We start from the raw sequence: 25,058 nt of genomic DNA, 5'->3' as shown, positions 1-25,058 counted from the left end.
CTTTTTATTGTCATGGCTGGTACGAGATAGTCACATTTTCACAAGGGGGTAGTCACTTCAGTAATCAGGCGTACAAAATATTTCCGAATGACTACCCCCTAGCATTTTTCTCACACGCACTCATTGTTTTGATATAAATAGAGCTCTTGTATATATTTTGACATTATTCCAGCCATGTTTCCGGAAATTAAAATGATTGTTTTGTCCGTAAACTGAATTAATATAGAGGTTAAGAAGCCGTACCCAATGCGTAACTGAACGGCAAACTGGAAACGAACGCGTAATAATATTTTTCTCACCGTTCGAACGTCATTAGGTTTAATGTCAATAGAGAGGTTAAACGTATACGGGAACGGGAACGCGTAACGTGGCCTACACGTACGACGTCAAAAATCATTATGAACCATCGAACAAAATATCGTCTGCTTCACAGCTATTCGGACGGGATAAAAATATTTTCACGCGTTCGTGGTCACTTTCGTATATACGTAAGAGTATCTAATGAAAGGCTGGAATAGTTGTTAAAGCAGACGGACTTTGGCTAACTAATTAGAAAGTGCGAAAAGAAAAAATTGTAGCACCTTTACAATTTTTTCTGTTCACACTTTCCAATTAGTTGGCCTAAGTTCATTGGCCAAACTAAATGGCCCAATAAAATTGTATAGTCGGAACTCCCCTTTAGACATTCCCAGTGTATACATTTATAATTTCCGGGTTAAGTTTTTTTCAAATCTACCGCTCGAAAAGATAATACTTTATATATTTCCTCTGCAGTCGTTTTACCTCTGTAATTTTAGGAATTGCCGAGCTACTTTTTTGGGAGTTGGCGAAATGAACAATTGGGGAAATGAGCTGCTCATTTCCCCAACTGTTCATTTCGCCAATCCTATCCAGCATTTGGGTAAACGAACGGTTGGCGAAATGAACAGTTGGCGAAATGAAGAGTTGGGGAAATGAAGAGTTGGGGAAATGAAGAGTTGGGGAAATGAAGTGCACATTTCCCCAACTGTCCATTTCGCCAACCCTATCTAGTATTTGGAGAAACGAACGGTTGGTGAAATGAACAGTTGGCGAAATGGACAGTTGGGGAAGTGACCTATTCATTTCCCCAACTCTTCATTTCACCAACTCCGTAAAAAAAACTAGTTGGCGAAATGAACGGTTGGAGATATGAACAGTTGGGGAAATGACCAGTTGGTCAAATGGAGCATTTGTGGTTGGGGTAATGATAAGTTGGGGAAATGAACCTTTCCCAAATATCTTTCGGCGTCGAGCGCCCCTATTATTATTTTTCGAATAGTTTTTGCATTAAAGCCAATATAACAAGTCGGCCCAGCCAAAATAAGTTTCACATCGAAGCAAAGTATCAGAGGTTAAATAGTTAAGCTACCTTCGATGTCTTACGACGTGCAATAATAATCCAATATAATTAATTTACAACGTCGAAAAATATTCCTATTCTAGCGTATCGAAAGAAATTGTCTAATTCAAACATGCGGTGAATGATGTCCATACTGATCTAGCGCTTTATAAAACGTAAACTAGGGAGCAGCTGCTTTCGCTTTCTAACCGGACTACCATTACAAAATTTATTTATTATGATAAAAGTCCTAAAATACTTAACTAGCGCCAATCATCTAAAGCTTCCGTCAAACCCAACATAAATATGAAAGTTCATACTCCCTTTAAGATACTATTATTAAATAACTAGAAAACTCGTTTTATGAAAGACTAGATTTCATTCTTTATTTAAAAGTTTGTTAGGTAGACATTATTGAAGAATTTAAAAAATGAGTCAAGGCACGGATTTTTAGTTCTTTGTAAATAAAAATCACAAGCAGTTTTAAAGCGCTGATTTAAAATAAATTTCCCATTATAAAATTTTAAACGTGAACAATTGAAAAAAATGTGAAAACAATCAACGCCGAAACTTTTAACTCAAGTAATAATAAATATATGTAATAACACGTTTTTTTAAGTAAAACCCTCAGAGCTGGTAATTTGTTAGTGAAAAGTAAAAAAAGTTATAAAAACTATTTGTTAAAAACATGCTCGTACAACTTAAGAATAAAAAATATTTTCTTTCATAAAAAGTATTAGATTTGATAGATTCAAATATTGTGCATAGCTTTTTTTTAGCTTGTTCTCAAACAGCAAATTGCATTGCAATTACATTGTCTTAGATCCTAATTTAGGCTTTTAATTAAACAATATAGATCTACTTGACAGTTTTATTGTAAGCAGGGTAATGGTATAAGTACTTTTCAATTTTTCCATTCCCACACGATACTGTCTAGCCACCTTTAAGCTCCGCAATGACAATAGGTTTATAAATTCCCTAAAACTAATATTGGAGTGGTGAAAATGATTTGAGCTAGATAGAATTTAACAATGTAAATATTTTTGCACGGGTGATATGATAACTTTATATTTAAAAAATTTTATAGTATCAATTAAAAGTGTGTAAAAATGTGGCAGGTTCATTTGAAATTTCAACTTCAACTGTGCATTTTTTGGTTAGAGGGATTGTAATAAATTTCATTAAATACAATTTTTTTTTAACCTCGTCAAATTGTATATTAAGTTTGCTCTATATGGTCAAATCTATTGCCTGGATTACAAATCTAATATCATTATCAGTACTAAGTTATCATATTTTATATCCCTAGAATTAAAAAAGAAAGCTATGAAAATATGCGTTATTAAGCAAAATGCTCTTTGATTCGCAGTTATATCATTTTTCAAGTCCAAGGCACAACTTTTTGAAAATTAGGACAAAATTGACTTTGAAAAAACGTAAAATTGGGTAAAAGCTACTTCATAGGAAATTAAAATACTGATAAATCCATCTCTGTGGATAATTCTGTATATAAATAGTTTAAAAAAATGAACGGATACCGTATTAATTAATAATATTCGAGATACGCATATTATATTGCTCAAAAATGAGCAAATCTCCAGTTAACACAAAAATTCTGGGCTAAACTAATTTCCTAAGAAAAAATAAATGCGTATTAACTATGAAAGCCAATTTAGAATATTGTTATTACAAAAATCATTTGTTAATAGAGATTAGAGAGCGTATTACGAAAAATTAAATTTAGATTGAATTTTTTTAACACATAGGGATTATTGAGGAAGCAGTTTGGTTAAAAGTTAACGTTAAACGCTAACTGAAGACTTTTCATACAGGATCGGTTTTTACTTATTGGGAAGTACATGTTGCAAAGCAGCATTCACACTTCATCAGGTTGCATATCTACATCGTCATGATTGTTATTTTCTTTTTCTAGCGCATGTAACGTTGCTAATTCCTTTTGTCTTTTTTCGTCACTTTCACTGTTTTCCATTTTACCCGTGAACTTGAACTCCAATAATTTCTCCATATCGCGCAAGCGAATTTCATGCCTAACAACCGTGCGTTTTAACTTTTGAATTTCCAACAGTAATTCTTCAAGTTTCTCATTCTAAAATTAAAAAAAAAAATTGGCAGCAAAATCAGGTATTTAAATATTCAGAAGATCTTACGGATATTGCCGAAACTTTGGACGGAGAAACTTCCGATGATTCCTCGGGTTCAGAATCAAGTTGAGCTTGTTGGGCTTTTGCTGGCATTTTGTCAAGAATGTTTGGTTTCTTCTTAGTCACTTTCAGATCTTTCTTTTTTGAGCTGGTGAGACCATCTTTCAATGAAATCTGCCAAATGACATAAGCAAAATGTCTTCATTGCAGGTTCAAGAGCTTCAATCAATAACTTTTAGGCCTAGATAATTCTGTTTTAACTAAGATGGTGTCAGGCAAATGGTAAAGAGTTTCCTTACAAGTAAAGGATCAGCATCCTTGCCTTCTATCCATTCCTCGGCTGTTAAAGCGGGTACATCACCCGGAGTTAGAGGGTACAAATCATCTTGAAACAATTCGGACTATGAGCAGTTTAAAATCACTATGACAGTTGCATATTTTTTACCACGTACTAAGAAAAACCAAAATCTAACCTTTCTAGGTACTGTAAAAGAGATGACTTCGCATAACCCTTTAGAGTGAAGTTTATAAAACCTGGCTATTTCATTTAGATGGACATCACAGCCACGCTTTGACATCATTCCAATACCTCTTTGGGGTTCAGTTGACTGGTACGTACTGATGTAATGCACAAATGGTGGTTCGTCCGTAATCTCAAAGTACCTTATATTACTATCTCCCTATTGACAAATTTTGTTTTCTAATTATTCTAATAACAGCCAGTCAGTTAATATTGGTACGTACTTTGGCACAAAGATATATCAAGTTAACGTCCGGGTCGTAAAATGGGAAAAGAACTCCATTGCTAGTGTCCAGCGTTTCTAACACTATAGGTTCGCTTAAAGCCGTCTACAAATTAATCAATTTTGTATATTTAGATATCTAGGGCTTGAAGTTTTAAAAGTTGGTAATGCAATGCTCACTTCTCCTCGAAGAGCGTACTGTCTTTCACTCATTCTTGAAAACCCAGTGGTAAAAATAAGGCCGTTTCTCATGTAAATTGCTCTTTGGGGCTTTGCACCTTCGTGGCCATCTCCTTCTTGTTCTAGCTCTCCAGATCGTGGGTCAAAAACTCTAATTCTCTTATCTTTACACGTTGTGACAAGATGACTTCCATCCCAATTCCAACAACAGTAATAAATTATATCAGGATGATCCATAGTGGCCAAAATTTCACCAATGCCAACATTCCAAATGATTACTTTACAGTCGGCACCTAATACGATAAATTAAAATAAATTTAAAAACAAAGCTAAAACACTTAATTTTAAAATAATATGAAATTACCAGCACTTAGAAGAATATTATTCACAGATGGATGCCAAGCCACTAGCCCTGCCCTCCTTTGATGTCCAACAAGTTCCACAACTGGATCTGTTAAGGGTCGGACTAATCCCCCATCTGGTATCTGCCAAACCCTAACTACACAGTCCTCGGATGCGCTAGCTATGACATTGTCATTAAAAGGACACCATGCTAGGTCTAAAACAGGACCACGATGTCCAGCCACTAATGGATGGCTTACATCAGTTCGACCAGTCTAAATTACAAATTAAGAAAAATAATGAAACCTGTCAGAAAATTAAAAGTATCTCTGAGCTTGGGAAATTTTTTAAATTACCTTTTGAAGCGGTAGTACCAAGAAAGCCCCTCCTCCAGCCGCTTCTATAACAATGGCTAAGAATTTTGGATTTATTGCGCAAAAGTTCGAATCCCAAGAATTCTTGGTAATTCTAATATTATCGTAACATTGTTCTCGTTTCAAAGCTTGTCCAAATACGTGTCTAAACTTGCTACTACGAACAATACGGAAAGACATCTGAAAAAGTAAGATAACATTCAAGTTTGTAAAAGACCACAACTACAAAATATTTCTATCTATATACAAACAGGATAAAGGAAGGGTGATAGCTTTTATATACAAAGGTTTTTTCTTCCTGCCACAGAGTGATAAAATATATATACAAGTATGAAACTTAGGAGATATATATATATATATATATATATATATTATAGATATTACCTTCATAAGCTTATTTTTAAAGTAATAATTTCTATCAATTTAACTCTACAAAATTTCACACATGAATTTGTAGTGATTAGACACTACTATTGCGAAAATATACTAAATTAGAGATGCTACTATACTATCATAGATAACCTTGGAAAAAATCAAAACACCCCTCCCATAAAGTCATATTTTATGACATCACCAAAAATGTGAATAAATTAAAATAATTATGATGTGATATATGACACGAAATACTAATTAAATGAACGTTTTGCGACAGATTCCACGATATTATAACACCCCAAGGTGTTACATTTTTATAAAAACTTCCAAGTCAAAGCACCCACCACTCCAACAATTAGCACCACTGCCCCAAGCAAAAAACCAATTAAACCATGTCCCCACTCCTGTCCGGCCCGGTAAAAGTCAGGTGAATGGCCCGATTTTTAGGGTTTCAAGATTGAACTAAGAACAAGACAAGGTAAATACAATGGAAAAGATAACTTACCTTTGACGTAAAAAATTAGATTTTCTTTTATATAATATGCGGTAAACAGCGTCGTAAGTGAAAATATTTCATTTCAGTAAAAAAAACGTGATCTCTTTTCGTAAATAGCTTTTACGGGGCGACAGCCGCAGTCAACTTCTGAAAATTTTCGGCAATAAAGCGTTAAGCGTTTAGAACGCATGCGCGGAGAGGTCACGCCTGCTTTCCAGTCCTATTATGGAAGGAAGTAAGTCCCCCGAAATTCACAAATTTAGAACGCGGGGTTGGCCCGTACGCTTTCTGAAAAAGTGAAAATGAATACTGCTATCCCTAGCCTAGGCCCTCGAAAAACAAAAATGAATAGGGAGAAAAATTGTTGGCCTAACGTTTGGGCGGGAAATTCAAATTACCTACCCACATAGGCATCCCGATTTCCGAAATACTTGGACCATGGATAGATGGCGATTAAAATCTAGGAGTGTCTATAAATATCAAGAATTGCACTACTAAAAATTATATTATAAGATTTTAATAGATCCAGATATAATACATTTTCTCTAATCAATTTTGTGATCTAGAGCATCTTAGGAAAAAGTTCAAAATTAGGCTTTCTTATTAAACTTCATAGACTTTTAAAATTTGAAGTGAATAAATCTCTAAAAAAATATATTACAAATTCCTCCGAAGCTAAAACACATTTTCATTCTAAGCTTAAATCATTAAAAGTGTACATAGGGGAGTTACATGTGAGAAAGGGAGGGTTATGAGATACTTTCAATGTACCTTCAGATTGATAGGAAACTGATTCCATATACTTAAAAACCTTTACTCACATTTAACATGGTGATGAACCTTTCGCCATCATGGTTCTTAGAGCAGGGTAAAGAGAAATATTAGAGCTCAATTAAGAAAATGGTAACTAATACACTAGCGCCATCTAAAACTAAATATATAAACTTTTGTTTATTTAATTAACTCGAGTATTTATTTGGTTTAATTAAAAATTTTCCTCAAACAATATAACGAGCTCTAACTTTCTCAATATACTCAAATAACCATGTAAAAAAATTGATACTTTCAAAATGGAAAAATTAAGATAACTCAAATCCAGTATTGCTGGTAATGGCATAGCGCAACTTATCTCTAAGAGTGCTTCTCTTTTGATAATTTGGAAGTTTTAATAAATTAAAACAGGTTGAGGAAGTTGGTAATCTGTTTACAGGGTCTTTTTTGTGAATGGTTAGAAAACCTCTTAAAACACTGCCAACAGTATCTCCAGTATCCTGGTAATGTTAATGTATAATTAATTACCTAATTAATCGCTTAAAACAATAAATTTTAAAAGATATTTACCTGATCGTCACTAACTTCAACGCATCTTATGGAAAATGGAGGTTCAAGATGGGCAAACCCAAGTAAAGGTGGTTTGGAACAACTAGTGACAAACTGCGTACATTAAAAATGTTAAAAAATGTTAGCATTTCCTACTGTGCTGTAATAGACCCAAAAACAGTAACAGTACAAACTTTCAAAAATAGCCTATGCTCTTCAGGCGAGAAATCTTTCTCTAATAGATCCCACAACCATTTAATAACTCTGTGGTTACCGTGAAAACCTCCAAAGTACTTAGTATGTTGCCTATTATTAATAAAACTTGAATTTAGACAAATTTCAGTATTCTATAATAATGATAAATGACCTCAAATCTTGTATGTCAACAGGAGTGTTGTCTCCCGAAATTAATCTCTGTAACTCTGGTGTGGAAAACATGGTTAGCCAATCTGGGTTAATTATTGAACGAAATCCTCGAAGAAAAGCAGCCGTTTGCTCTTTAATTTGCATATGCATACGGAAATGGGCCATTAAATGAATATAACTTATTCTGAAAGGAGAAAATACATGATTAACATAAATGCTATTAAAATTACATCGAAGATTTACCTATTCTCATTTGTAACCGCTATAGCTTTGCCACCTGGGATTAGTTCATAAGTGACGAGTTGACCCATGCAATCTTCATCCAATGAAAAAGTTAGATCCAAGTCTTGCACATCTCCTTCATAATGCTAGAAGTATATTTGAATTACTAAGCTGAATTATACAATTGCTATTGTTCTTACTTTAACGTATGTTAGTGACTTGTACAAATCTCGATCTAAGGATGGTAACTCGTCAATAGAGCTGTACAAAGCTGTTTGTTGATGACCTAAAACTTGACTCAGGAAAAAAGAGGCAAATGGTACATCTATCACAATTCCCTTGAAAAATTAACAAATTTTAAGAAAGATAAATAATCTGAAAGAGAAATAAGACTTAATTACTTCATAAATAGCTTTTCCTAAAAGCTTGCCCACAAATTCAAAAAGTGACAAATGATTTTCGTGAATGTAAGAGGTTGGAGATGGGTACAATCTCTCTTCATTCGTTACCTGAAAAAAAGTGTAAAATATTACAAAGCTCTCAAAATAAATGATCATAGAAACCCTAAGTTATTACTTTAAACAAATTTAACGATGGATCGAAGACTTTGGTGATTGAAACTTCCAAAAATTCTTTAAAAACTCCATCCTGGTCTACTCCAGCCTCATCTAGGCCCTGCTCGTTGATGAATTTCACCCTGATAACACCTTTTAAAGCTTGTGGAGGAAGCATTGCTAACTGTTGATAGCCATCCTACAAAAGAAATTAGAATATTTCAGCTACGCAGGGCTCCCACCAAAATCTGAAAAAAAAAAATAGGGAAATAGGGGATTTTTCTGGCTAGAAATAGGTTGAAATAGGAACCAAATATTTTAAAGTAGGAACCAAATAGGGACCATTTTAAAAAACAAAAATAAGATCTTTATTCTTTTAAAAGCAGCAAATTTTTTAAAACTGACTTAGTTTTATTTTTTTTTAATGTTTTATCACAAAAATTACTTAGTTTTAATTTCTAAAAAACTTTTATCGATCACAAAAATAACTATAAATTCTATCACATTTAATCGGGTTTTTTTTCGCTTTTCTACAAAATATTTTAAGCCGATGGTCCTTTTCACCAAATGTATTAGAAATAGGGTGATTTATTGACCAAATCCCGATTTTATGGTGGTTTAGGGACCTCGAAAAAAAGTAGGGGCTTTTAGGCATTTTAGGGACCTGGTGGGAGCCCTGGCTACGGCACATTGACCACCAAATACTGGGAAAGGGCATTACCTCCACAATTCTCGACCTATGTACAGTTATGAGAGTATATTGAGGAGAAGAACAGGCGGACTCCGTCAACCCTAAAGCTGCCTTTTCATTATTTACATATTTTCTAAATAATACAACTCTCTGTAAAATAAAGAAATTAATAAAAAAGATGACATCGAAGATTTTAATTGTTGCAGTTTTACTTCTTTGTGTGGAATTAAATGCGGTATTTTTAACATAAGCTGCTGCGCCACTTTTTTGTTCTTTTCCAAATCATGAATGAAAGAACTCGCTTTAATCTCCCTAAAATGTACAATTGAACATAAATATATATTACCTTAAAAGCGCATAAAAAATATAACGTACTTAATAAGCCAATGATCGGCAGGTGTGTATGGCCTACGGCAATCGCGTTTATACAGAAGCATAAGCAAGGTGTGAGCCGAAACAAAAAGACTATGAATGTTCTTATTGTCTAAAAACAAAGATAATTGCAACTCAATTTTAAATAATCTTTGAAATATTATTCGCTAATACCAGTCAGGCCATTCCATATAACTCTAAAAACGAGGTGGTTAAGAAATGAAGACATTGAGACCAAGTCTTCAAGCACGAAAGGTTTTTGTTGTTCGTACATTTCCATGTCATCTAAAATCCTGATTACAGAAACGATTTAAAATATAAATAAAATGTTAAAATTTGCAAAATAAAAATATACTTACGTAATAAGGTGTGTAGCGCAATCGCAAAACATAACCAAGATGTAAAATTCGTGATTAGCTGTGTTGTTAGACGTAATCAAGTTATCGATAAAATCATTTGTGTTACTGCTGGAAGTCCACACTTTGATAAAACGCCAGAGATTTATAATGACTACAGACTGGTAACATAAACCTGCAAATGAGATAGTAATAATTATTTCAACAGAAACTATATAATATTACTAAATTATACCCGTTAATATGTCCAATTTCAATTGTGTTAAAGTGCTCATGGCTGTTTCGTACATCTGACAACATTCAGCAACTTTCTGGACGTCTTGTGGATTAAATTTTTTGGATTTACTGCTTGATATTTTATAATTAGACCATGTTTGATCGAATGTCTTGCGGAAAAGACCTGGAATTTGATACATTTGAAAAATAGGAGGCAATAGAATGCAAAAAACTTATTAGAATACAAGACTAACTTTTATTTGGAGAAAGTATATTTGTTGGACTGATTGCTTTCGATTCCGAACATGACGGAGAGTTGGGGGAAGTTGGTGAGTTTGTGAGGCCCTGGTTTAACTTGCAGAACAATATTTTGATAGTTGCGCTATTCCAAAGATATTCCAGCTGAATTTTAACCAATGGCAAACACTGGTGAAGCCTATTGTTCATTAATCATTAGACACATATCCAAACTATAACGATAACGACAGAAAAAAAAATACCCATGATCTATGGATTGAGCAAACCATCCCAAAACAGGGTGCCAGTGGGTTAAATTTGACTGTTTATTCACGACGTGCTTTTGGCAACTTTCTAACAGTCGAGTCACTACATTCTGCAAAGAAAACAATACTAAAAGACCTTATCAAATTGGAAATAAAATAAAATAACAAAGATACACATACGACAAATTCAGACTGGTTTTCAACCAAGCCATCAGTATCAAAATGACTCAAATGTAAAATGTTAGCCAAGAGACACAGTCCGTAATTACATTCCAAAGCATTGAAAATAATTTTGGAATTTTGTTCATTTTTTAGTTCAGATATGATGATTTTCAGCAGCGCATTCTTCTTAAACTGCTCTAGGCACTGCAAAAATGACCAAATTATGATGTGAAATGAGACCAAAATAAAAAGTAACAATCAAACCAACCTCAGGTGCTATTTTAATTAAATGGTGTACAAGAGCAGGCACCGAAAAGATATGTAGCAAAAAAAGGTTCATAACATTCTCTAAGTTTATATTCTTCGTTAATGGCCTAAATTTAAAGTTAGTCATTATTTACAATAAAACCACTGAAATATAAGCTAAAATATAAAATACCTCAAAGCTAAATTTATTAAGGCGAGTAATGTAGCGTGTTTCAACTTTGCTTTAGCTCTCATTAAACCTTTTAATAAAACCACGTGTAAATTGGCGTAAAGTCCTTGAGAGACTAGATGAGCCAACACATTTTCACATAATTTGTTCAAAACATTCTTTAAAGCTTCACCTGAAATGAGAAATATTGTTAATGTTAAAATATAAATTTTTAATGACTACTTTTCACCTTGACTATTCTTCAGAATTTTCCAAGTAGTAGGACTAGTGAAGGTAAACAGCATATGCAAAAAGAGATTTAACGAAGATGATTCTTGGGGAAGTTCTGCCTAAAATGATTATCAAATGATTAATTTCCAATATTTTATTTCTTTACAAGTTAAGAACTAGTTCTTACATGTTTTAGGTATACACAACATTGCCACAGTATAGCTTTTAGCTGCTGAATCCAGCTCACTGCGTAAGATTTGTTTAATGCAACTGTAACATAGCAATACTGCAAAATATTATTTTATTAGACATAGACAATTCAAAAAGTTAAGAAACTGCAGAGTGGTAGCTACTTTTTGATTCTCACAAGACATGGACGCTATTAAATAGCGGCACAATTTTTCAAATTTCTGAAAAACATTATGCTAGTTACATTAATGACATGTTTAATATATTTTATATAAATCATACATCTTTGTCCTCGTTTTCTTTAAAGATTAGTTTGAACTTCCGAATAAGCTTGAACATTTCAACAGCTAAAATAATAAAAATAAAATTAAGTATGACCGACAGGAAAGCTAGCTTAAATTAATTCAATTACCGGGAATAAATTTGGGATTATCGCTATTCTCATCAAACGATTCTAGATGTTCACAAACTTCCTTTTTAATCAGTCTTTTTAAATTCTGTCTGGTTAAAAATCCTCTCACAAGAGCCTGTAGAAAAAATACAGTGTGAAATAATAGGTTTTCAGGTTAGAATTAATCTAGAATAATACATACCTGTATGCAAGTGGCGGCAGCTTCTCTCTTTTTCTCTTGTGCCCTTTCTTGCCTTGCTGCTTTTGCCTGTTCCAAAAACTCATCTTTGTTCCGGTTTGTGTTTTGTTGGTAGAACATTTTCAGTTAGGATATATCGACTATGATTTCCATTGATTCTTAAATTCCTTCAATTTTATTGCCATCATCCCTAAATGATAAATCATAGAATATAAAGGAAATTCCCATAAGCCTTGATCATTATTTTACGCGGTTTTGAAAACATACAAGTAAAAGAATTGCCGTAAATATGAAGATTTCGTTAAAACGCGCTTGAAGTAATGTTTATCCAATTCAACATTAAAAAATACCTTATTATTTAAATTATTTCTAAATTATGAAACAGAACAATTTAAGCTTTTAGCAGACGATTGTCCATTACTGCTATTACGCAAATTATCCGGAAGTTCCACGATTCTCAAGCTACGGAACCGGCGCGTTGCTATTTTTGTCACAACTACTGTCAAAATTTGGATTTAATAATGGGTAAAAATATCTTAAAATTGTTTATTTCCAAAAAAATAATCTATTTGACAATAATTTTAATATCAAACTTAATTTATTTTTAATAAATTAATAAGCTATCAACTAACTTATCTCAGCTTTTGGGCCTTGGCTATGCCCAGGACACAGGTCACACAGCATCATGTCAAGAAGAAATTTGTCAAGCAACTTAAAAAAGAGTCTCATGGATTAATTAATATTGTGTACTTTGATAGATAGATTTCTACGCTGGTATTAGTTATTTGTTAAAAATTTTCCTCTGCCATACACATGGTAACGCTGGTCTTAGCGTCTTGGAACAAATTTAAAAGTGGCATAGTCAGGACAAGTGGCGTTTTCCAAGAGAGGGCAAACAATTTATTGAAAAATTTAGTGTATAGTGTATTCATAATTCATGTATTCCCTGTCACCACCCCTTTTCATATGCCACTAGAAGCTAGTAAATTAATTTATGCCCAAACCCATGTCAAGAGTTTTCGTATGTTGCACATGGCAAAGCTAATTTCAATAATTTTATTTAGCATTGCTTCATATGCTTATAAAATATCATTTTTGTTTTAGCCGTAGCAAGTGGAACATCTTCACTTCTTTCGATATGTTTATTTGTACTTCTTTTTGCCATAATGCAAGTTTACAAGACTCAGCTAGCATCAACCCAGTTAATGACATTAGTTGGCGGATATTTAGGTATACAATAATTCTTTTTTTTTGGGATGCAAAAATTTCAAATTCTATCTAATGCTTATCTTTAATTAATTTCAGGTTCTGTACTTTTCCTCTTAACATTAACCGTATCCTTGAATAATTATTCGCGCACAATGTGTAAAATATTTAATATTACCTTAACACTGTATTCAGGCCATTGGAAATCTAGAGTCTAGTTTGATTGGTAAAAATGTGCAAACCAAATTGTTCCCGGAAGTTGTTTTAAGTCTTGTTGTGGCCATGATTGCATCAGGACTTGTTCACAGAGTCTGCATAACAACATGGTATACTTAAAACGTTATTGAGGCCTGCGCAATAAGTAAAATAATATTTTTCTTTCTCTCCAGTTTTATTTTTTCATTAGTGGCATTATACTACATGAACAAATTGTCAATGAAAACGTACAATCAGCCAGTTGCAAGTGTCTCTGTTGGAAGTGGACATGTCAAATCAAAGAGGAAATAACTCCAAAAATCAAGAATACCCAAGCCTTATTTCTGTACCTTAAGCCAATTTTTATATGAAAAAAATGTTTTTTCTTGAAAAGTGCTGCTTCATTATTTTATCGCATTCCTTTTTTAGGTAATATGGTTATTTATTTAGTGAGGTTATCTACAAAGCATAGGCGGGATTAACAATGAACAGAATATACATTATTTTTAAAAAAAGTAAAAAAAAAATAATATTGAGATCCATACAAATAATTAAAAAAAAACAAAATTAAGAAAACAATGAACAAACGAAAAAAAATTATGAGATCATGACTAGGCAGATAAATGTTCACGTAATAAATAGCAAAATTTGTGATAATTAGATTGACACTATGAGCAAATAAATTTAGTCGAGTAGTAAAGGCGGCGCGTGGTGTACACAATTTTAAAGAATGACCAGGAGTACGGGAATTGAGGGGTGAAAAATTCATTAAAGTTAAGATTCAAATTATTGTAAAGGAATTTGTGTAACAAAGGTTATTGAGAAATTCTATGAATGTTTGGGGTATTTACTCATGATAGCAGCTAGCTTTGGTTTTTTTGTTCATAATGGTAGTTTTAATTGGGAATTTTTAAAAGAAACAAGTTGGTAAAGGGAGGCAGAACGTTATTTAAAAAAATAATGTAGCTGCAAAAGCGTATGTAATGTATTGACAATTTGACACTTTTAGCAGCGTTCACACGTTTTTTTCTAAAGAGCATTTTCCATTTGACTGCTCGAGATTCTCTTGGAATCCGTCGCTGACGTAATTGATCTGACTCCGATTCACAAAGAAATGGAACATAAATCGAAAATTTGATCGTTTTATTCCCGAGTTGAAAATGAAAACGCGAAAAATTATCTGCAGGAGCGATCTCGATACGTTGATCTGTCGAAATCGGCGATATCAGGGCGCTCGAGAGCAGTTACTAAATAGAACACTCATTTATTAATCGGAGCAGATGCAAGCCCACAAATGGAACGTAAAAAGTTGATCTGGCAATCTCAAGCACTTAAATTTAGAATTACTACCAAATCCATAATATACAAATTTACTTATCTTTGTGTTTTCCTTTTTTACTTGTGACTAAACGTAGAATTTTTTTCCAATTTCCATATTAATGTACAATATGACTTCTTAAAATTTAATATTTAAAATATATTTAATACATCGGGGATTGTGTGTACTTAAATTTCAATGACATCTTCTTTGTTTATGGATAGATTAATAGCCCAGGGTTATGCTTTTGTATGGATAATGGAACGGTACGAAATAGACTACAGAAAATCAATTAATTTGATGTTAATGTTTAAATTAGTAACTTTATTTTCATATCTGTATCACAGTTATTACTTTCATGTAGAGAAATTTTACTTCGTAGCTCTGGCTATGGCCGCCATTTTATGCGGTTTTTTTCATCTATGCGAAAAAGCATGGATGACGTCGTGTCACGTGAGACTGAAATAACTGAATAACCACATAGGCCTGGCGATTCTCCATCATAGCAATTGAAACTAAAAATGTTCAGAACCAAGCAATATAAGCAACCGAGTCAATGGTAAGAACTTAATTACTGAAATTTGTAGTCTGAGAGTATATTAATTAAGATTTTACCAAATTATTTAGGTGAAATGAAAGGGGTGTGTATCAAATTGTAGCCCGGTGTACCGCAAACAGAGTGCACACCACCGAAGGTCCTCATCATAATGCCTTACGCCAGCGTCCACAGCCCGGACAGGTGACAGAACAGCCAAGGCAGCAAGAGAACCCTACCGCTCACGGTCGCACCTTCAACGCAAGTCACTCAACCCAGCAGAAGGTGCAACAATGGGATGACCAACCCCTCACTTCGCACACAGCAGTGGGAATTAGAGCGGATGCTGTAGCAACTCCAGCCGACATCCTACCTACGTAGGTAGAGAGTCATGCCCTTCTGAAAGAGCTAATAAAGGGGAACGACGGGCACACAGCGGCCCACGTAACCCGGCACAGCTGGCACCGGACACCCGGTGTTGCCCCAAAAGGCCGGGAAATAGGACCACTGATAAATAACCCTACTACTTCAGAATGTAGAAGTAATTCCGTACGCAAAAACGTTATTTTGAAATTGGTCAATAGGCTAGGAATTGCTGCTGCCTACTTGAGTTGTAGAAGCGGGCTTACAAAACTTTAAGTAAGGGGCTTCCAAAATAAAAAAAAAACCATGAGCAAACCAAACCAAAATCAGAAAATATTAGATTTCCAAGGATATTCTGTTCTATCTTTTCCAGTTCTTTACTTAGCTCAACACGCTTTTTGGACAAAAGTACTAATTCGTCCTTGTAATAGGCGCCTAAATAAAACAGCTTCAAGGAAATCGCCAAGAAGTAGTATCTCCGAAAGGCAGGACCCGCAAGTTACTGTTGTAGAAATAATGAAAACTTTTCACCTGTAAACAGAACGTCATGTTTTTTCTAAACCTCAATATGTCAAAATAAGCTACCTGGTTGAAAGAAAACACTTACTGCATACCGTAGAGGTGAAAAGTTTCCATTATTTCAACAAGCACTATATAAACAGCTTGGAGCAACAAACACACAAGGAGAACGCAACCCGTCTAAAGCCGTGCATATTCTTGTATACATTTTTCATTGGCTAGATGCTCTAGCGCCTGCGGTCGTCGGAATTGGGAAATTCGGAAATTGTCTTCCCCCTTTCCGTAAAACGTTCAGCGTTAAGGTTCGTCTAATGAAATTTGTACACAGCACTGCGTTAGCGTGTTTAAAGGCTAGTTGGGTTCTCCTTGTGTTTGTTGCTCCTAGATAAATAGTAACTTGCAGGTCCTAGGTTTCGGAAACATTACTCCTTGAAGATTTTTTATTGAAGAGCCTATTACCCAGGATCCTATATGTTAGAAGGATATGAGGCGAGGGACGAAAAATGACAGCGCCGTCGGTGGGTCATGCGCGATAGAGAATCCGTCTTTAGATTCCGTCAAGGACAAAACATGGAGGAAGCACCGCCAAAATTTGTCCTTGAGGGAATAGAAACAAGACGTCCCGCGTTTAGAGGCTCTCTTAATATCGACGGTGCTGCCGGCGTTTTGAAAACACGGGCTCGCCGGAGGGCTACCTATCCTAACATATAGGATCCTTGCTATTACAACGATAATACATTAAAAGCAATATGTGTGTATTTAGTAACGAAAAGTACAAACTACTGAGCTTAGGAAAACTTATATGCAACTTTGCATGATGATGATACGATGTCGTAGCATAAAGTGAAAATTTTATACAAAACTTTAAAAATTACACATTATAGATTTTTTTACGCGCGTATTTCATGGGAGACGCCATTACCGTGCTACACGCGAGAGAACGGGGTTTTGGGGGAAAGAACTTTCCACGGTAGAGCTACGTGCAGTACGTCTATGGCAGCTGCCTGTGGAGAAAATCGTGGGAGGGTCCTAGATGGGGGCAGTGTTGGGCATTTTCGTCAAAGAGCCGCTAACGCTCACGTCTTTTTGAGCGGTAAAATTTTCGCTCCTCTCTTTCCGCTCTTTTTTGAGTGGCAAAATTTTCGCTCCTCTCTTTCCGCTCTTTTTTGAGCGGTGAAATTTTCACTCCTCTCTTTCCGCTCTTTTTTTGAGTGGCAAAATTTTCGCTCCTCTCTTTCCGCTCTTTTATTGAGCGGCAAAATTTTCGCTCCTCTCTTTCCGCTCTTTTTTGAGCGGTGAAACTTTCGCTTCTCTCTTTCCGCTCTTTTTTTGAGCGGTAAAATTGGCGCTCCTCTCATTTTTGTATTGCGCTCTTTTAAAAAGATATTTTACCGCTCATTTTCGCTCATAAGAACAAATCCGCTCACAATGAGATGAGCGGTGCCCAACACTGGTTTTGAATGGTCGGTCGCAGATTATCACGTCATTTTTATTCCTTGTATTTCAGACTTTCAGTAAAGTCTTAAGTTTAATTTCAATGTTTATTACCAAAGCAAATAATATTTGTAGTTCATTTGCCATAATAATGAATTAATTCGTCAATTAATTAATTAATACTTGAAGTCATTCAAATAATTATTCTTTAATTCGTCAATTAATTAATTAATACTTGAAGTCATTCAAATAATTATTCTTTAATTAATATTAATTGTATGAGAGGGGGCTAAAGTTTTGTCTTCCGTCACGGGCGACCGTAAGTTTAGTTACGCCACTGTATAGGGATTATCGTGTACTAGTTTCACGTATCGAAAACCCTCGTCGCCATTGTTAATTATTTAGAAATCGGACATACAGAATACAGAAGTTTAAGCGGTAAAATTTTGCTCCTCTCTTTCCGCTCTTTTTTGAGCGGTAAAATCGCCGCTCCTCTCTTTCCGCTCTTTTTTGAGCGGTAAAACATTCGCTCCTCTCTTTCCGCTCTTTTTGAGCGGTAAAACTTTCGCTCCTCTCTTTCCGCTCTTTTTTTGATCGGTAAAATTGGCGCTCCTCTAATTTTTGTTTTGCGCTCTTTTAAAAAGATATTTTACCGCTCATTTTCGCTCATAATAACAAATCCACTCACAATGAGATGGGGAAAGACGGTCGTAAAAGAGTGTATAGTTTAGCAAACAAAAACAATACTATCAATAAAACAGAAGACAAATAATAAAGAAAGATAATGAAACAATTACATTTTGGAGGGTAGGAAATAACTTCTTTGGGAAGAGAGTTCCAACACGTGATGGCGTGATAGACAAAGTGTCATTGCCTTAGCCTCGTTTAAACCGTAGGTTTGGTGTTTTTTGCACTATGCCCTTTGTATGATGAAAGGCGTCGAATTTGAAGAGATTTGTAAGGCCAATTATGGACTTTCCCGACCACACCACAGATTTGGACAAGTCATTGAGTTTGTGTCGGAAAGTGGAAGAGTGAATGTGGAGCGTACAATTTCTAACCTTGGGTGGTAGGGAACTTTTTAAGTGCTCTACATGTACGTATTCGTCGACTTATATCTGAGGTAACCATTAATAATCGGTCAATAGCGACTTGGAACTATGACGTCATAGAACGTCACCCACGCTTTTTCTATAGATTAAAAATTGTATACCAACATCTCAGTCATGGCTAAAGCTGCGATGTGATTTACCCTATTTCATAGACTCCCTGAGAAAAGAAACAAGATGACTTAATTCACCGCTAACGAAATTGGGAACCGTTGCTATGGTTATTCGTTTCACCTTTTAACTAATGTTCAATCAAATTAATACGAAAATACAGGTTGATGATTATAAACTCCAGACAAAGGGGTTTTTATCTGAAAATCGAACCATGTTATCTACAGAGATAAAGTGATTGTGAATAATAGTCAATATCTTCAAACTCCATAATAGGGACTTGGCAGTGCTACGTCACAGTTTTTTTTTCAATAGTTTTTATCGTGGGGATAAAAATGTTACCACAATGGCGGCCATGGCCAAAGCTACGAAGTGCCAAGTCTCTATTACTTCCTTTTTGTTAAAGCAAGAATGAATTGACGTCAACTGATTACATGAAGGCATAAAAACGTGTAGAGGTTAAATGTAATAGTGAGTGTAGGGAGCTGTTGGTTCGCGTGGCATGAGGGGCTTGCTACCACCCTCCTATGCATTGTAACCCGGCCACCTGTTTAAAGTTATTAAAAGTCGCTAGATGACTTGGGCCTAGCTGATTATTATTGAAAAAAAATAACATTGTTCACCTTCATTGATTTACGTATGGTCTCTGAGACCATCATTTTTTTTCCCAGAATCTTGGGGGGCACCGGATCTATAATAGTATGTTATTTATGGCCATTTTTAAATAATTATCTACTGCGGAAAACACAGCATATTATGTAAGTGAAAGTAACGCAACCGTGGCTTTAGACGTTTTTAAATAATTAACTACTGCTGAAAACACGCCTTCACAATTAAAATGAATTTGGCATGAATCCATATAACGAGAGTTGTCTCAAATGGATGCAACTTATTTCGTAGCTACTTTGGTTTGAAAAAAAATTGGCAAACCAGGTTTTGACAGCGTAAGTCGACATCAAGCTAAAATATCTACATGTGTGAGAGAAATTCAAAAACAAAAATTCGAATTGCAATGGCTTTTACACCTGCATGGAACCTCAATCGCGTTACAAATGTATGTGTCGTGAAAAAACACACGATCGCGAGTGAAGCTAATAGGAAAGACCATTTTCCATCTCTGCGCGTAAACGTAAGTTATTCAGATAGCGGTTATTGGACCTTGACATTTTTGATAAAGAGAAGAGAGTAGACAAGTTATTTCGGTGATATTAATCCCGGGGATCCGACTTAGTTGGAAACGGACGCTGCGCTTTTCAAGTCTACCATCATGCCTCAAGTCAAAAACCAAGCTTTGTTTCTCCATCCTAATTTAGATCTCATAGTGGTCCGTCTTATATCATTAGACCGACGACTTAAATAACCAGAGCTCTACTAACTTTTTCCCCTTTTAAACTTTGTAGCAAGACATTCCAGTTCCCGAGCCGAAACCCGAGGGTAGCGTTACAAATTTTCGATTAAAGAAGATTTTACCTATAAATTATTATTATTATTTAACAGATGTGACCATCTCAATCCACTCAACCGGAATTTGCGGCACTGATCTGCATATGTGGAGCCACGGAGGCGCTGGCAAGGTCAAAGTGACCAAGCCCATGATTCTGGGACACGAGTCCAGCGGCACCGTCGTTAAAATAGGAAGCAAAGTCACTAATCTTAAAGTTGGTAAGAGTCAACCATAGAAAGGTAACTAGAAGGTAACTAGAATGCTGCCGTGTAACTGGAAAATGGACCAAACGCCGTGGCAAACGATAGCCAGATCTCAGCCAATCAGAGCTCAAAGAGTGGTTCTGCCAAGAATTTAATGTCACCAGAGAGAATGACGTTACCAAGCTCCCGCGATAGTAGCGGTACCAAGGAGGATTATTATCCTCCTTGGCGGAACCACTCTACGGCCTCTCATTGGCTGAAGGTTCAAAACGAACTGGCGACAAGCTCGGCCGTAGGTGGCAGCAGTCTAGTTACCTATGAGATTTCTATGGAGTCAACCCTCCCGATTGAGCGTATTAAATAATGAATGATTGAATAAATGGTAGGAGACAGAGTTGCCATAGAACCGGCTATTCCGTGTCTATCCTGTTACCATTGCATTCGTGGTCGCTATAATCTCTGCCCCAATCTAGACGGCAGGGGGTACCCCAATGATGGAATGTGTGCCAACTATTACAGTCATCCAGCTGTGTTTTGTTTCAAGTAATCCTACGCGAGTTTCAATGAATTTAGAACCATCATCGATAACCATCGTACTCTCTTTATAAGGTTACCAGAAAACGTGAGTTTCGAAGAGGGTGCGTTGGTTGAACCTTTGGCGGTAGCCGTTCACGTTTGCAGACGAGCTGGCGTAACCGCTGGACAAAAGATACTTATAATTGGCGCGGGTAACTACTAACTATAGCTAACTTATAAACCATTCGTACTATAAGTTTTAATCGCAGGTCCGATTGGACTTCTAACGCTACTGTGCGTCAAAGCTTTTGGTGGATCCGAAGTGGTAATTTCAGGTTTGAACGTGATAATTTTACCAATACTATTATAATAGACGCTAGCATAAACTCTATTTATGTCTTATTCAACTTGTTAAAAAGTTCCACGCGCGTCTTGATATTTTAGCGTAAACGGGCTCGAGCAATTTCGCGCGTGCTCCCTGAAATATAAAAAAACGCACGAGCCTTTTACGCTAAAATATTAAAGAGCGCGTGGAGCATTTTAACAAGTTGAACAAGACATGAATAATTTATGCTAGCGCCTATTATATATAGTGACGGATTTTTTGCAGATGTAGTTGAAAGTCGATTGGAATTGGCGAAAACGATCGGGGCTGATCACTCTATTCAAGTGACGAAAGACCTCAATTTGGCAACGGAAGCGGCAAAGATCTTAGGAGACGCCCCCGACTTGGTTCTCGATTGTTGCGGTACTAGCGTAACTGTGAAGAGCGCTATTGAGGTAACCGATGTCATTACTGCCCACAGAAAGTTAACTATAAGTAATTACTTAATAAATCAATCGTATTTCTAGAGTGTGCGCTGCGGTGGAAAGGTAGCTATCGTCGGTTTGGGAGGTTCGACTTCCGAAGTATCATTGGCTGATATCGTCATGAGGGAAGTGGACGTACTAGGCTGTTCCAGATACTTGAATTGGTAGGACACAGCTGGCGTGCCCTTCAATTATCATTTAATCTCGTTTTACAATTATTTAGCTACCCCATTGCTTTGAGTCTATTGGGTTCGAGAGCGGTAGATGTTCGACCTTTGATAACCCACAAATTCGATCTTCAAGACGCTCTCAAAGCTTTCAAAACGGCTTCAGATCCCAAATCGGGCTCCGTCAAGGTCATCATACAAACACACAGCTAAATAGATATTGTTTAAAAATTAATATCATAAGTATCCCATAACTATGCTTCACGTATAAATGTTTTCGCGACAGCTCCTCGCTTGGTGTTCCTTGTGAATAGCTTTCGATAAAACATTTTTTAAAGAGAAAATATTATAAACTTACACAAATATACTCAATTGAAAGTTGCACAACGCAAATATACTTAATTAAAAGTTGTACTACGCAAATATACTTAATTAAAAACTGGACTAACTATTAAAGCGTTGTATTTTTTCCTTGGTCAATAAGTTTAACTATTGTAATACGTAATCATTAATTTATGAAATTAGGTAGATGACGTTAAAATCTATGTATAAATAGATACATGGAATTAGACTCATTCGAAGTCCACAGATGCTAATTTCACGCGTAGCATTCGCGGGAAATTGCCCGTTTACGGGGGAAAAACCTAGACGGTATTTCATTTTGACATCGCGATAGCTATTTCATCCTTTACAAAATAAAAGAACCATTTTTTACGAGTCACCTGTCATATAAATTCTTCCAAAGCGCTGACGTGACAAAATATTTCGACGCTAGATTTGACCCTCAATTTTGTGTCGGGTATAAAAATACGCAACTAAATAATAAATGTAATAGAAATATAAATTTTTATTTTATCGCTTTGTGAATATATTACAATCCACAATCTTGAGATTAAAAAATAATTCCTGTATATAACATATAGTCGACTCAAAAAATTACACGATAAACATATATAAAATAGTGGAACATTGTAGCAGCTCGAAATGTCAACTTTAAAAATTAAAAGATAATGTTACTCCGAATAGTAACTCACCACTGTCATGAAAGCGAAGCCGACGGTGACGGCTACGAACTGGTAAATACCCAAAAGCCGGGAATTCTTTTCCCGTTGTAAAACTTCGAAGAATGTGACGTAAAGTAGCGTCCCCGTCGCCAAAGCGTTCATATAACCGATGACAATGTCCCACGTCCCAACCAAAGACATTTGAGATAGCATCCCTACGACGATACCAATCGGCGACATGAAGGCGAAAACCACCATGTAAGTTACTAGCACCGCGACGCGAGTACCCTCCGCACACACTTCCATACCAACCACGAAGGCAATGACAAATTTATGAATAGCCACCGCGATCAGCATTGTCCAAACGTCCCTATTCGAGTTTTGCAGGCCGATTGCCAGACCTTCGAAGACGGAATGGAAGGAGAGAGCCACCACGATTAGTAATCCACCCAAAGATATTTTCACAGCTTCGCCAGTCGGACTCAGTCCGTGACTGTGACCGTGAGCCACCGTACCTCGTTCCTGGTTGCTAAAAGAGGTTTCAATCACTTCCTTTTTCTCGAGAGCCATCGTGTCCGGTTCGAAGTTGCCACCTTGATCCTGATGCAAAGGAGAAGCGGCGGGTGGTACGGAGTGGTTGTCGGTACTGCCGTATTTGGCTTCGCCATTCGACGCTTTCCGTCCTGACGCGGTCAACTCCGTGTCTCGGCTATAACACGTCAACACAACGGGGGAATGCGAGTGACCGTGACTTTCGGGAACTTCCTTGGGTCCGTGGTAATGACCGAGAGCGGCGTGCAGAATCTCCTCTACGAAATAGACCAACAAGAAACCGGCGCATATCAGAAACTCGGGTAGCGGAAACTCGTGTTCTTCACCTCCACCGTCGTCGCCTTCTTCGCGACTACCATTGTAATTCTTGTAAGAATTGAAACTCTCGCGAACTTCCGGTAGTAGATGGACGAAACAGGTCGAGAACAAGACGCCACCTCCGAAACACATCAAGAAGGAGATAACTTTGCTGCCAGAGATTGGTTCCGTGTCTTCTTTACCACCTTTTTCTTTTTGTTGTTTGCTTTTCTTGTCTTTCAATTTCTTCAGTACGAATAACGGGAAAGTGCCGGCCACGAAAGTTCCGATGAGCAGGACCACCAAGGCCACGGTGCGCGACACCAGACCGTAACTTTCCATTTCTTCCTGCCGCGTCATTAATTAAGAAAAGTTGGGGAGGTTAATTTATGAATATATATATAGATAGATATGCCACGTGTTAACCAAGATATTATAGATATTTACCGATTAAGGCGGTCGAGAGTTCAGCGATAAACAATGCAAGGAGTCGAACGATAAGCTAAGTTGAATAGACTGTTTTTAGTACGACTGATTTGGACTCCCCACAGCAACGTACAATTCGTTATATCGCTTTGATCGATTCGGAAGGAGGCTGGAAACGGAACACCGAAACTTTATGGGAACTTTGCCAACACTGTTCCGAAGTCTGCGCGACGAATTTCTCATATACTAAAATAGCTTGCGAACTAATATGTCTACAATCGCGAGCGCGGTCTAAGGAACTATAGGATCACAGCCAAGTGTTTTTTAATCGCGTTTAAATTTTGCGATAAATTATATTTTTTTAATTTTTAAAAAAATATTCCCTTTACGTCATCACAAATGAATGACGTAACCGATATTTTTCATAATATATCGTAAATTTATCGAGTCCGTAAAATTATTGAGAAATTTCGGCATGTTGCATAACTCTTACATAAAATCTGTAAGAGAGGTTTCGCATTAAAAAAGTAGATCAACGTGATATTTTAACATAAAACAGCAGACTTTACTCGAGCTATACACGTTTAATAACTTTCCATATGTTAATAAGTAGACGTATCATATTGTAAT

The 25,058-nt window shown here is 36.0% G+C and overlaps 5 protein-coding genes across 7 annotated transcripts; 2 read left to right on the top strand and 3 right to left on the bottom strand.

Annotated features, from left to right (window-relative positions):
• Positions 1 to 1,739: 1,739 nt before the first annotated feature.
• Positions 1,740 to 6,324, bottom strand: coro (protein coronin). 2 transcript variants are annotated; one of them, XM_090163126.1, is made up of 9 exons: positions 6,042 to 6,324; positions 5,144 to 5,341; positions 4,810 to 5,062; positions 4,446 to 4,738; positions 4,267 to 4,371; positions 3,996 to 4,202; positions 3,822 to 3,923; positions 3,529 to 3,696; positions 1,740 to 3,467 (listed from the first exon to the last, which is right to left on the bottom strand). In XM_090163126.1, the coding sequence occupies exons 2-9, from the start codon at positions 5,339 to 5,341 to the stop codon at positions 3,237 to 3,239; spliced, it is 1,557 nt and encodes a 518-aa protein (XP_090019252.1). In that variant the 5' UTR covers positions 6,042 to 6,324; the 3' UTR covers positions 1,740 to 3,236. The 2 variants fall into 2 exon arrangements, with proteins under 2 accessions (XP_090019252.1, XP_090019253.1); XM_090163127.1 differs by lacking the exon at positions 6,042 to 6,324 and adding an exon at positions 5,881 to 5,989.
• A 237-nt stretch (positions 6,325 to 6,561) lies between these two features.
• Positions 6,562 to 12,634, bottom strand: LOC149922241 (ubiquitin-protein ligase E3B). Its single transcript, XM_090162477.1, has 26 exons — positions 12,487 to 12,634; positions 12,223 to 12,409; positions 12,042 to 12,156; positions 11,912 to 11,976; positions 11,794 to 11,850; positions 11,628 to 11,726; positions 11,460 to 11,559; positions 11,234 to 11,402; positions 11,063 to 11,168; positions 10,813 to 10,998; positions 10,630 to 10,742; positions 10,384 to 10,565; positions 10,149 to 10,313; positions 9,917 to 10,088; positions 9,732 to 9,850; positions 9,561 to 9,669; positions 9,398 to 9,497; positions 9,216 to 9,335; positions 8,517 to 8,693; positions 8,342 to 8,449; positions 8,141 to 8,278; positions 7,962 to 8,086; positions 7,720 to 7,902; positions 7,547 to 7,658; positions 7,374 to 7,466; positions 6,562 to 7,303 (listed from the first exon to the last, which is right to left on the bottom strand). Exons 2-26 carry the CDS (start codon positions 12,337 to 12,339, stop codon positions 7,112 to 7,114), a joined length of 3,222 nt encoding a protein of 1,073 aa, XP_090018603.1. The 5' UTR covers positions 12,340 to 12,409; positions 12,487 to 12,634; the 3' UTR covers positions 6,562 to 7,111.
• On the top strand, positions 12,624 to 14,013 carry LOC149922240 (protein KRTCAP2 homolog). 2 transcript variants are annotated; one of them, XM_090162478.1, is made up of 5 exons: positions 12,624 to 12,744; positions 13,324 to 13,449; positions 13,525 to 13,553; positions 13,621 to 13,751; positions 13,815 to 14,013. In XM_090162478.1, exons 1-5 carry the CDS (start codon positions 12,741 to 12,743, stop codon positions 13,930 to 13,932), a joined length of 408 nt encoding a protein of 135 aa, XP_090018604.1. In that variant the 5' UTR covers positions 12,624 to 12,740; the 3' UTR covers positions 13,933 to 14,013. The 2 variants fall into 2 exon arrangements, with proteins under 2 accessions (XP_090018604.1, XP_090018605.1); XM_090162479.1 differs by lacking the exon at positions 12,624 to 12,744 and adding an exon at positions 12,780 to 13,136.
• Positions 14,014 to 20,201: 6,188 nt separating this feature from the next.
• Positions 20,202 to 22,605, top strand: LOC149922239 (sorbitol dehydrogenase-like). The gene is made up of 9 exons (XM_090162685.1): positions 20,202 to 20,333; positions 20,410 to 20,443; positions 20,507 to 20,671; positions 21,043 to 21,199; positions 21,266 to 21,384; positions 21,442 to 21,507; positions 21,783 to 21,952; positions 22,025 to 22,146; positions 22,206 to 22,605. Exons 1-9 carry the CDS (start codon positions 20,277 to 20,279, stop codon positions 22,360 to 22,362), a joined length of 1,047 nt encoding a protein of 348 aa, XP_090018811.1. The 5' UTR covers positions 20,202 to 20,276; the 3' UTR covers positions 22,363 to 22,605.
• Positions 22,606 to 22,976: 371 nt separating this feature from the next.
• On the bottom strand, positions 22,977 to 24,725 carry LOC149922238 (zinc transporter ZIP1-like). Its single transcript, XM_090162684.1, has 2 exons — positions 24,450 to 24,725; positions 22,977 to 24,350 (listed from the first exon to the last, which is right to left on the bottom strand). Exon 2 carries the CDS (start codon positions 24,342 to 24,344, stop codon positions 23,163 to 23,165), a length of 1,182 nt encoding a protein of 393 aa, XP_090018810.1. The 5' UTR covers positions 24,345 to 24,350; positions 24,450 to 24,725; the 3' UTR covers positions 22,977 to 23,162.
• Between the last annotated feature and the right edge of the window lie 333 nt (positions 24,726 to 25,058).

Source organism: Leiobunum rupestre, chromosome 11 (genome assembly GCF_980474605.1).
Source record: "Leiobunum rupestre chromosome 11, qqLeiRupe1.1.hap1, whole genome shotgun sequence".
Taxonomy (NCBI): domain Eukaryota; kingdom Metazoa; phylum Arthropoda; class Arachnida; order Opiliones; family Sclerosomatidae; genus Leiobunum; species Leiobunum rupestre.
Note: the sequence above shows the minus strand (reverse complement) of the source record. Positions and strands in the feature narration are given on the sequence as shown.

What these genes read in the sequence shown, in the direction of transcription:
- LOC149922241 (XM_090162477.1), bottom strand. Translation starts at nt 12,339, where the DNA reads ATGTTCTACCAACAAAACACAAACCGGAACAAAGATGAGTTTTTGGAA. An exon ending in TAATCCCAAATTTATTCCCG is followed by an intron (nt 11,977 to 12,041) that starts GTAATTGAATTA and finishes TTATTATTTTAG; the next exon opens with CTGTTGAAATGTTCAAGCTT. An exon ending in GTTGTGTATACCTAAAACAT is followed by an intron (nt 11,560 to 11,627) that starts GTAAGAACTAGT and finishes TAATCATTTTAG; the next exon opens with GCAGAACTTCCCCAAGAATC.
- coro (XM_090163126.1), bottom strand. Translation starts at nt 5,341, where the DNA reads ATGTCTTTCCGTATTGTTCGTAGTAGCAAGTTTAGACACGTATTTGGA. An exon ending in AGGATGCTGATCCTTTACTT is followed by an intron (nt 3,697 to 3,821) that starts GTAAGGAAACTC and finishes GTCATTTGGCAG; the next exon opens with ATTTCATTGAAAGATGGTCT. An exon ending in CCAAAGTTTCGGCAATATCC is followed by an intron (nt 3,468 to 3,528) that starts GTAAGATCTTCT and finishes TTTTAATTTTAG; the next exon opens with AATGAGAAACTTGAAGAATT.
- LOC149922240 (XM_090162478.1), top strand. An exon ending in ATTAGTTGGCGGATATTTAG is followed by an intron (nt 13,450 to 13,524) that starts GTATACAATAAT and finishes AATTAATTTCAG; the next exon opens with GTTCTGTACTTTTCCTCTTA. An exon ending in AGAGTCTGCATAACAACATG is followed by an intron (nt 13,752 to 13,814) that starts GTATACTTAAAA and finishes CTTTCTCTCCAG; the next exon opens with TTTTATTTTTTCATTAGTGG.
- LOC149922239 (XM_090162685.1), top strand. Translation starts at nt 20,277, where the DNA reads ATGCCTCAAGTCAAAAACCAAGCTTTGTTTCTCCATCCTAATTTAGAT. An exon ending in TCCCGAGCCGAAACCCGAGG is followed by an intron (nt 20,444 to 20,506) that starts GTAGCGTTACAA and finishes ATTATTTAACAG; the next exon opens with ATGTGACCATCTCAATCCAC. An exon ending in AGTCACTAATCTTAAAGTTG is followed by an intron (nt 20,672 to 21,042) that starts GTAAGAGTCAAC and finishes AATAAATGGTAG; the next exon opens with GAGACAGAGTTGCCATAGAA.
- LOC149922238 (XM_090162684.1), bottom strand. Translation starts at nt 24,344, where the DNA reads ATGGAAAGTTACGGTCTGGTGTCGCGCACCGTGGCCTTGGTGGTCCTG.